Source organism: Dendrobium catenatum, unplaced genomic scaffold (genome assembly GCF_001605985.2).
Source record: "Dendrobium catenatum unplaced genomic scaffold, ASM160598v2 fragScaff_scaffold_659, whole genome shotgun sequence".
NCBI lineage: Eukaryota > Viridiplantae > Streptophyta > Magnoliopsida > Asparagales > Orchidaceae > Dendrobium > Dendrobium catenatum.
Window position 1 is genome coordinate 176749 of NW_021319121.1, and position 12117 is coordinate 188865.

Genomic DNA, 12117 nt, shown 5'->3' on the forward strand with positions numbered 1-12117 from the left:
TTCATGTTTAAGGGTACTTTTGGCTTTTGCGTTAAATGACATGACGCTGAAGGGTTTAATTTATCTTTGAAACGATAGGTCAGGATTTGACTGCTGACAACATTAATCATCATTTTTTTAAAATTTAGGTTAATTAAGTAAAATTGGCATAGCTAAAACTTTTGACCAAATAAGCTGAGTAGTCATCACCTTCACAAGGTATCTTTAGAATTTTAATAGATTAATATAAAAATTTAAATTTGGATTGACTTATTTAGTAAATTGGTTGAATTCAATCGTGCATTATAACATATTTATTAAATGGGCTGAGTTTAAGTTGACTCGCCAACCCAATTTTAATTCAAAATAACCTGTTTAACATTTTTTTTTTTAATTTATTTATTTGCTTGTATAATTTTCTTATTTTTGATCAAATAATTTAAAATATGTGATTAACAAGTTTATATATATATATAAAAAATATAATTTAAACAAGTTATTAGGCCGGATTTGTGTTACTAGCAAGTTAGATTTTGGTTCACCTCTTTGACTCATTTATTAAATGGGTCAGGTTCGAGTTGATTATATTTAGGTCAGGTCAATTTTATGTTAGGATCCAGGCCTAACCCGTTGACCTATTTTGATACCTCTTTGACCTATCTGGGTCTTCATCTTCTGATAGTTTTCCTGACCTCAAACATACAACTTTTCGTGGTTTACCTGCTTTGTGGGTTTCGAAGGAGGAATTTTGTGCCCTAGTCGACCGTTTTAAGTTTGTTTTAGTTAATTTTTTTTCTTTCTCGTCGTCCTAGTCTTACGTCGATTATGAATTTTTTTTTCAATCTTAAGTTTAATAGTGAATTATTGATTACTTTATTGGATCAATCTCATGCTCATATTTGATTTATAATTGCTTCATGAAACTGATCAAATGGTCTCCCTTAGATGTTATTGGTGCCGAATCTCCCATTTGGATATCCTTTCCAAACTTGTGCCCTCACTTCTTCTCCCCTCTTATCCTTCATGGCTTTGGGCTGTTATTTGGTAGATCATTGAAAGTGGATAATTCTACTATTTTGGGCTCTCGTCTATTTGTGGCTCGGGTTCTGGTGGAGACTGATATTACCCAAACATACACGAATAAAGTGTGGCTCGGTCTTGATAAATTAGGTTATGTTTAGCAAGTTGTGATGAAGGATTTTATTTCTTTATGTTATAAATGTAAACACTTAAGGCATTCAAATGATGCTTGTCGCCCTTCATTTGTTAATGCTCCTATCTCGATCAATGATGCTCCTTCAAAACTGACTCTTTCTAACCCTATTTATGCTTTGGGGGTTAATGAGGAGAATGCCCTTCATTTGGCTGGTGGGGTAGTTCCGCTTGTGGATGATATTGGTCCTATTGATATTGTTTCTAATTTGGTTGGTCCGTCAGTTGATGCTTTGCCTCTTATTAATCAATGTTGCATTCATGAGGGTGGTGTGGATGCTTTTCCTGCTTCCCTTCCTCTTGCTTCTAATGTGGTTGAAGATGATTTTTCTAGGGGTGAATGTTTAATTTCTAATCATATTGTTATTGTTTTGTTGGGTCCTGGGGCGACTGGTTTGGTTGGGGAGGGTGGTAATTCTTTAGAAGTGGGTGTTATTACCACTACTTGTTTGGAGAATACTTTACCTAGCCCCATCGATTCCCTGACAGTTGATGTTGGTGTTGTTGAGGCTTGTTCTATTAGTACTCCTGACTCTAATGTTGATTGTGGAGCTACGGTTTGTGATTTTTGTGATGGTGGAGCTGTTGTTTTTTATGATCATGTATGTTGGGTGCCTGGGGACAATGGGGTTGTTTCACCTGTGGGTGAGCTTAATATTGCGCCTAGTGACTGAGAGGTTGTTCTACATGTGAGTGTGTTGGTGCTCATTGTTCGAGATGAGATTTGTAATGCTTTGGCTGATCCCTCTCATTTTTGTGATTCTTTTCCTGATGGTTTTGATTATGTTGCTAAGGATTGTTTTATTGATGTGCCACTTTTTCAAGTGCCAATTTCTGTTATGTTTAGTGATGCTTTATTAGTCCATCTAGTGTGTCAATCGAGGGATCATGAGGTGATGCATGGTGATTGGTTAGATGTGGTAATTATTATGATGGTGGGGGAGAAATTAATGTGAAAGAATAGGATTCTCGAGATAATTATGATTTAATTATTCTCCAAATTGCTAATGATGGTTTCTCTAATTCGACCGGTACAAATAGACGTCGTAAATCTTAAAAGAAATGATTTTCTCTTTGGATTTGGACTTATTTATCATTATTGGGATATGCTTCATTTGGGTTGGCTTCTATCTTTGGTTTGTGTTTTGTGGTCTGAGCAATTATGTGGTGACTTTTTGTTCCCACTTGGTTAACTATGGCTTGTTGGCAACCACTGGTGGTGCTTGCTCTTGCTCTGTTTGGTGGCATTTGTATGGATTATGAGATTTTGATTGGCCCTTTGGCGTCGTGTCTGTTGTTACTTGTTTCCTCCTTTGGATGACCCTTGTCTAGCTTCAGGGTGGCATAGATAGTTTCTTGCCAATGACTGAGCTCGGCTGGCTTTTGCCTGGCCTCTCATCTTTTTTTATGATTGTTGCTTTGTAATTTTGGTTTGGTCATTTGTTGGACTTTTTTGTATCTTCCTTCTAGTTTTTGGAATATAACTTTTTTTTTTGTTAAAACAAATAGATGATGTTGATTTTAAAATAATAATAATAAAATAAAAATAGATGATGTTGATTTGATTTTTAAAATTCGAAATGATTTTAAAAATAAATATATATACTTTGATTAGTGCTATTAGCTTTGTCTTGTTTAAGATGATTGTATGTTAGATTTATGTTTATTCTAGACATCATAAAAAGATGATTTGATAAGTTTTTGTTTTATTGGTTGTGCTTTAGTCACAACAATAATGTTATCCTATCACATTGCATTTTTTTTTTGTCAACCTGTGGTAGTATTTTGACAGGCATTTGATTACATTTTGTCACCTATTCTTTTGAATGAATAACTAAGAATCATTTGATTTATTTAAATCAGAAACATGTATTTTTTTCGCTTTCAATTGCAATCAAATGTCTTCATTGTTGGATGTGATTGATTGCCTCAACCATCATTTCATAGTAATTTAATTTGGATAGTTACACAGCTCATCTTGATATGTTCGTTGGAATCTTTGACTACAAACCAAAAGGTCTTAGGTTCGAATCCTACGTATGTGATGTGTGTGAATTCGCCTAAATTGACCTAAATATTCCAAAGAAAAAAATTTGATTTATTAGTTTTTCTTTTATATTTTTATATAAACTACATCATCTTCATCAATTTTTTCCTCTAAAATTTGGATTGTAGATGTTATGATTAACTTATTTCCTCTAAATAAAGAAATGCCTTAAAAGGTCAACACAAGCTAATTAATGTAGTTAATAATAGATGAACAATAAAATGTTGATGAAAAAAATATCTCAATGGAAGATAATTTTTTTTTCAAATATGATAAAATACAAGTGGGCAGAGAAGAACGATGAATTGATTTATAACACAAAGTTGAAACTATAATACAAAGTTAAATATTGTTAGGAATATAAAAAAAAAAATCTATTTTTTATATCCACTAGGAACTAATTTAAGATGTTAATAAGTTAGCCTTTCAAATGACTCATTCTTATCTGCATTAATGTGCACAAGAATATGATGAGCTCCTACTAGGATTAGGTGTAGAGGCTCTATCAAGTGATTTCTTAATATATATATATGTGTTGGTTGCATTTTTATTTATAATATATTTATTGATTTTAGTTAGCATAATTGTGTATCTATTTGGGGCTTGTAGAGGGGGGTTGCATGATTAATATTTCTTTGTAATTGCATCTTCCTCATCTTTGTCATGTTGTGATAGAAAATTATAAAATATTTCCTAAATAAGAGCCAAACTTTATTAAAATATTTCATCACCATAAGATAAGGTTAACTAAGGCTTCATTTGTGATGATTTTCTTATTGCTTGCTAAAGCAGTTTTTTATTATAAAAATTTTAAGTTCAAGAAAATTTGTACTAAAAAAGCTGTCCCAAATGAATTATAAGTTGATTTTCTCACAACTTCACAAACAACTTTATAAAATCCTAAGTTATTAGAAAGCAGTAAAAAAGCCGTCCCAAACGAAGCCTAAGGCTTTGTTTAGGATGATTTTCTTATTGCTTCATAAAGCAGCTTTTTATTATAAAAAATTTAAGTTTAAAAAAATTTGTACTAAAAAAGCTGTCCCAAATGAATTATAACTTGCTTTTCTCACAACTTCACAAACAATTTTATAAAATCCTAAATTACTACAGGTAATCATAATAAATAATTGGACATTTTTTTATATAACTCATTTATATTTGTTCGTTTAAATAATTGAATAAATTTGAAATTTTTTAAAAACTCAACAAAATGAACATTGATTGGTTTTTTAATTTCATGCTCGTGCTTAACAAGTCCCTCACTAAGAACATGACAAAATATTATTAGATTAATTTTCTTATATATACATTCAAGAAATTGACATAAAAAATAATAATTATAAATCATATATTAATAAGTGAACAACATTATTATTGATTATTATTAGTTTATTTGATTTTTTTTCAATATTCAATGTTTATTATATATCTGTTATTACAAAAAAAAAAAAATCAAATTCTGATATAAATTATCTCAAAATATATTCAATGATTATTGAAATGATACTCATATAATTTCCATTTGAGATAATCTCGCAAAAATTTTTTTTTTCTGCTGTAACTTGAATAATTAGAGAAAACCAACATCCAAATTGCTATCGGCACCAAAATATTTTCAAATGAAAAGAGGACAAAATCACAAATTTTGAGCAAGTCTGATTTGATTAGTTCTTTAACATGCTCTTAACCAAAAACCTTTAAGTGAACATGGAACAATAACAAAAAAGCTACAGCTCCTCCATCGATCACACAAAACCATAGGAACAAATTTCCAATTCACCAAAAACTACTAAATTCTTTTTTTCACTGCAGAATTAGTATTCTTAAGAGAAAGTCAGGCATAAGAACAATGATCAAAACCTGCAGGAAGAAACAAAGGAGAAGAAGATCAGAAAGAGCTTTTCCTCTGAATCTCTATTTCAAAAATTGATTTAATTCTTACTTGGATCAGTAGTGGTGATCAATCCAGAGTTGCTGAAGTAGCAGTTCCAGTAGTTCCTACCCACGGCTTGGTAGTAGAGGTTCATTGCTATGGAAGCATGGGATATGAGGGTGTTTGGATAAGCACAGTCCCTCTGTAAAATGCTGCAGTCCACCTGAGAGCAGGAATAGTTGAGGTTCGCGCTCAAAGTAGCATCGTTAGAAGAAGGCTTCGCCACACACCAAGTTTTCTGGAACAATTTATATCAGTTGTGTTAGACATGCAAGTAATCATGCCCAATTTAATCGCGATATTTCTCTCACACTTATTATAGAGAATTTTCTTACTAAATTTCAATAAAAGAATGTCTAAAAAAGACACGAATTTTCATTTTTGAAGCATTCCTTGTTAACAAAGTTCAAAAAAGAATTCCTAAGAGATCTTCTGTCTCTTTCACCAAACTTCTAATTTATGAATCCTAGAGCACTTTTCTAGTTTTTAAGCTGGGCTTTTGAGATTTACCTCGGGCTGTTCGGTGCATTGAGCTCCACCTGCAGAAGAAGTTCATAACTGTTAGAATTAGCTTGAAGTGGAGAACCAAATGCATTTTATAAACCTCTGATCAGTACAAACAACAAAGTAATGAATTCACATAATTAATTCCGAGCAAAGATGATAAATTTCCAAACACTGTTAGACAAACTTTATTACTAATACTCCAGCTTATAAAATTATCTCCTGTCCATGCAGAATTAACGAAGTTCCATCCTTGCAGAAACTTACGAGAACTAAATGCTCAAAGCTTATTATCCTATCCTAACATAGAAGAACGAAGAAAGAGAACCTGAGTAGAGTAAGAGCAGCATAAGCGGAAAAATAATGGAAGCTTCAACTTTTCTTGCCATAGCTCTATCTGAATGAAAGATCGAGGAAAAAGGAAAAGAATTTAGAGATGTATCAGTAATGTAATCGAATTGTTTTGAAACAAGGTTAAGTATTTAAAGACAGAATTTTGAAACGGAAACCTCAACGGTTATTTTTTCCTTCCTTCTACCCGCCGCTGATGGTGCAAACAATAGAAGGCTCTGTGTTGAATTTCTCCTCTTGATGAGGAAAAGGAAGAGGATAATATATAAGCACGATGAGGCAGCGACTGACGTGGCCTGCCGTTAATGTTGCTGCTTATGTTATGGATTATGAACGGTTAATTTGTTTTAGTATGTAATTAATTTGCACTTTTGATCTTCCAATGGCTACGATTGCAGTTTTTTTAGATCCGAAACACCAACGGTCAGAAATATGAATAGTTAGGAATAGGACTTTAGAGAGACTCTTCTTTGGCAATATAACACTAATTACAGTAATATGGGAGTCTGTTGAAATTTTGACTGCCTTAATATATGGAAAATTATTACGTGCAGGTCCCTATTCATTCAGCGACCAACAAAAATACGCGTTACTTTTTCGGGGGTGACGTGGCACATTTTTATTGATTGCTGGATGAATCGGGACCCACACGTAATAATTTTTCGTATATTAATCAAGGGATGAAGATTTGTGTCTCATAAATGATTTGGTTTTAATTCATAAATAATATATTTTCATATATATATATAATTTTTATATTTATATTATTATTTAAATAATCACATGCATGAATGTGATTTCATCATCAATATAATGTCATTGATTTTCGTCAACATTAAATTTTTTTTTTTAAAACCTATAAGGGATGTTGCATCGAATTCTAAGTATTAGAATTTGAAAGATAAAACTATTTAATGAATACATTATAAGGAGATTATGCATGTATCTGATATGTAAGGATTTATGAGAATGTCAAGAGTTAATTTTAATTAGAAAATTGTGCTTGCATTGAATAAATTTTTCATAACTCTTCATTTATAACTATATTTTACCTAGAAATAATTGATAGATCGAAGTTCTATTATTTGTAGATCTATAAATTTGTTTATATTTAAGCTTAATTTAAATATATATGAATTTTGGTATGTAGGGTCAAAGAAAATTGGAAATATATAGATATTTTAGAGCAAGTTAGGACAAAAGAGTTTTTTAAGGGGGGGGGGGGGCAAAAGTAATTTTTTAGGTGAGGCAAAAAAAATTTTTTACTCTCCTATAAAAAAATTTATTTACTCTCCTATAAATTTTTTTTTTTTTGAGGGGGTCAATTGCCCCCCCCATAAGGACCATATGGTTCCGCCATTGGATAGATTTAGGTCAAATTAAATACTCTGCATATTACAAATTGCATATATGGTCAGTAAGAGATTGAATTTAGTTTAGAACTTCATTTATATATAAAGTTTAGTGAAATTTTAATAAGATTAAAATATTTTTCAATTGTTAGTTATAGTAGAGTCTGCTGCTTATCACATATGCATATCATAAGCTTATCACTTATGACCATCTCACAAATTATTGATAATTCAATGATTTTATTTTCAACTTTTCATATCAAGTCTAGTAATCATCAAATACTACAATGAATCAATAAGTTATCTGGATAGTGTATGATTTTCAAAGACTCATATGCACTTGGACCAAGGTTAGTTTAAGTGGAATGTGGGAAAGATCAAGCTTATAAATCGACATGCCCGATTTTTGCAGAATTTCTTATTTTTTATTTTAAAAATAACTTAAGTTTGTTATTATTATGTAAATTCCAAGTAAATATGGAAAAAAAGGTCATTCCTCTTTAAGGTGGAAAGTGAGTCTATAACTCAATGATGAATTTGAAAATGTTTGGTGAATGATTGTAATTAAGGGGTTTATCATCAACATAAATTAGCAAAAAGATTTTTTTTTGCTATCATTACCATATGTGAGATATGAGGGGTTTGAAGTATTGAAATTGAAACATTTGATAAAGAGAAGATTAGAAAGGGAACAAAACTATTTCCTTTGCATTTATTTCAAACTATAAATTGATTTGTGAATTTAGCAGACGTGTGTTTGTTATTGAGTGTCAAGAGAGCTAGTCAGCCACATAGTTAAAATTTGTCGTGGATATAAGCAATTGAGACATCTAGTTGAAGAACTTGTCATTCATAATGAAAAGCTCAATGAATAGGATTAGAGTCATAGGTATTTTTGTGACATGACTATATATTTGTAAGTAGTTGATTCCATATGATTGATTGAATCATTATGCAATAGATATGCTTTGGATTGATCTACTTCATCATTAGATTTTACCTTTGATTTTATACGTACAATGCCACCCAATAATTTTTGATGAGAGGTGGTGACTAGACAGGGGACAAATTAAGTCCCCTATTGATGCAAGGATAGAACTTATTAATTAGACATGGCATTTCACTATTGAATAGATTTTAATACTAGTATGCCAAGTGAGAGTGAAAGTTGGGAGGACTTGTTGATGAAATTGACTATGCGCACTAATTTTATGTTTATTGTCATAAATCTAGTTTACAAGGGATGTAGAATGGATTCTACCAGAGGAATGGTTGGAACCTATTGGGGAGTGGCTATTGGTTTTATGAGGAAGGTGGCTTGGAATAGTGGTGATACATTATTTGAAATTGTCAAATTGGAGATTGGTGAATTGGGGCAATTATGATGGGAGAAAGCTTCAATGGAATTGGAAGTGCGAGGATTTGATGTGGGGGATAGAGATTAGTATGGGAGTTATGTGAGAGAGGTGGTGATTGTATTAGATGTTGGTTTTGATTTTTGGTTTGATAGATTTGTGTAAGGATATGTATTTTCCTCATAAATGATATGGTGGGAGATGAGAATTTTGCTTGTTATGGGATCATAAAAACAATATCATTTGCATGAGGAGTATCCTTCATAAGAGTGAATTGAATGATTTTTTTATAATTTATTATGCATAGGAAAATCCCAAGAAAAATGGGACGAGTTGTTGATAAACAATACATAGTATTTAAAACCAGTAAGAGAAGGAACCAATGAGATTCCTCGAACATTTGAGTGTTTGATGTATGCATTGTATTCCTTGCAAAAGGTAATTTATGACTTTTAGCTAAGTTTAATGACGAGCCAAAAATAGAATTAAAAGGGATGCATAGAGATTTATATTCCTTGGTGAGGTCTGAGAGAATCAAATTATGGGTGTGATTGAGATAATTAGACCTCCATGATGTTGTAAATGATTGAGCATGAAGAGCTTATGGAAAAGATGTAGACTTGTAGGAAGATAATAGATAGAGACTATTATACCTTCTACCTTTGAGGATAGATTGATTAATTGAGTTATGCTTAATGATATGTCCATCTACATCAAAAGAAAAAGAGCATTTATTGCCAACTATCAATTTACAAATGGAAAGAAGGTGATGAAAAATGGTTGGGATGTATATAATATTGTGACGAATAAAGCTTATGATTGGAATTAAGAGAGGGCATATTACTTTGTCTACTACTGATGATAGGAAGAGAAACTTCAATATGAAAGAACAAGAAAAAATCATAAAAAATAACACACAATAGTCAATATTAGGTGAATCAAATTTAAAATAAATCAAATTGGACTGATTAAGACCTAACACCCTTTACTCCCCAAGACTAAGACTTCATTTGGGATGGATTTCTTACTGCTTTCTAAAGCAGCTTCTAAGTAAAAAAAAAAAATTAATTAAAATAATTTGTAATAGAAAGCTGCTTCAGAAAATAATAAGAAAGTCATCCCAAATGAAATATAAGCTAGTTAAACAAAATTATATTAAATAAGCCATTAGCCACAAGATTTAGCATTATAGCTTAGTACTCCATCATCCTCTAGACTTCATTAAAATATCCTTATGAGAGGATTGCGTCAACTTCAACCTCATCTTGTTTTATGTGAAGAATGGACCTTTTTCTTCCACATCTTATGAAGAAGATTATATATTTTGAAGAAATTTTGAGGAGGAGCTTAATATACATTTATGAAGAAATAAGGAGCAAATTGTCAGTAGATCGGTGAGTTGTCAGTGCTGCATAATTTTTTTTAGAAGTAGAAAATCATGTGGTCAACGGAAAGGTTGGATTTTAATTTCTTTTTAAATGACTCTAATTAGGGATTGAAAAACTAGTTTTGATGCTTAATTTGGTGAAAAATATGGTGTAAAATAAATAAAATATATTTTATAATTATTTAAAAAATTATTTACTTGAGTGTAAATTAAATTTATGAGATTATTTTTTATATTTGGTATATGACATATAATGAATTACATGTAAAGCGTAATGATGTTGGTCATCAGTGGCAACGGTAATAGTTGTTGGGGATATTGGCTAGTGGTGGCAGTTCCCAATAGCGAATATAGCTATCTGTGATAGTGCGAAGGTTGTTGATAAGAGTGGTGGCAATCGTTGGTGATTGTGGTGACTCAAACAATCAAATTTGGAATACACCAAAAATGGCTTAGTGTTTGTTTGTTTTGATTAAAAAAAATGCATAGTAGAATAAACATAGTGTATTGAAAATACTTTTGACTTATTTGGTTGAGTACACTACAAATGCATGAGTTTACTTTTTTTTTTTTTTAATTTGATTTGAAGGAATGCAAAACAAAATAGCATTGCATTTTGAATAATAATTAATCAAAGGTGGTCAACGGTAACGGTGATAACTGTCACCAGTGATGGTGGCAATGACAATGGCAGTGGTAGTTGGTGATGTCCAATCACAATTGCAGAAGAAAGAGGCAGAGCATATAGTGGTATGCATCATGCAATAGTCTGCAACAATGATGGTTAGAGCTTGTCGATGATGTGTGGCAGGCGTTGATAGTGGTCGAGGGTGGTGAGCATCAATTCATTCAAATTAAAATTTGAAATTCACTTTAAAATAAAATAAATTATAAATACAATGAAAATGAACTAAATTATAAATTCCAAATATATTAAACTTTTATACTAGATTTATTTTTCATACAACCAAATAATAGATTTTTCAAGGAGTACTTGTAAGAGACTTGATTTCAAATTCATCAAAATATTATTTTAAAATTTATTTTCATAAAATTAAATACTTACAAATTTAAAATTCTAAATTAAAAATAATTTACAATAAATATCTTTTAAATCAAACCACCTAAATACTTACAAATTTAAAATTCTAAATTAAAAATAATTTACAATCAATATCTTTTAAATCAAATCACCCACAAATAACACATATAACTCACCTGGCGACTCACTAGAGGTGTAAGTGAGTCAAGCCAACTCATAAGCTAATTCGGGTTTGCTCAATAAATGGCTCATAAGCGGGGCTCAATGAGCTAACGAGTCAAGCTTAAGCTAACCCTAGCTTGACTCATTAGCTCACGAGCCGACTCGATCATTTAAAAGATATTAATACAAAAAATACTTAAAATATATTAACATTCAAAATTTTAAATACAAAGTTATAAAAATATTTTAAAAATATATTGCACTTTCTTATATTAAGTAATTTTTTATTTTTTCTTTTTAATTATTTGAATCATAATCATTGTCTCTTCTTTTTTTTTTAATAAATGAGCCAGCATTTGAGGCGTTGGCTCGAACTCATAGAATAAAGTTTGTACGAGCAGCTCAAACTCAAGTCAGAGGTGACACAAGCTCTACTCACCGATTACACATCTACCACTTACCATGAACCTTAAGTTCCAAGTTGTTAGAATGCCCACTTATTAATTATTAAAAAAGTTTATGCGTGAAGTAACATATTCGGTCTAAGGTGCACCTTAGAAAAGCATTGTATTAGTTACACTCTTCGGCTTCATTTGGTTGGGCGTAATTACGCATTTTCATGTTAGAATCGAGAAAAACGGTTGTTATTTTTTGTTTATTTAGACCACTTTTGTAAAAATTATTTTCGTAAAATTCCGTATATCTGTTGATCTGAGAAGAATTTATTTTTTTGCTTATCCGTTCTTAGAACCTCCCTCTAAAAAGGAAAAAAAGTCATGGGGGAACCAAACGA

General features: G+C 31.1%; 1 protein-coding gene across 1 annotated transcript; it reads right to left on the bottom strand.

The window, feature by feature from the left end:
* Window positions 1–5072: 5072 nt before the first annotated feature.
* On the bottom strand, window positions 5073–6064 carry LOC110093781 (major pollen allergen Ole e 10-like). The gene is made up of 4 exons (XM_028695567.1): window positions 6004–6064; window positions 5682–5710; window positions 5181–5409; window positions 5073–5098 (listed from the first exon to the last, which is right to left on the bottom strand). The coding sequence occupies exons 1-4, from the start codon at window positions 6062–6064 to the stop codon at window positions 5073–5075; spliced, it is 345 nt and encodes a 114-aa protein (XP_028551400.1).
* Between the last annotated feature and the right edge of the window lie 6053 nt (window positions 6065–12117).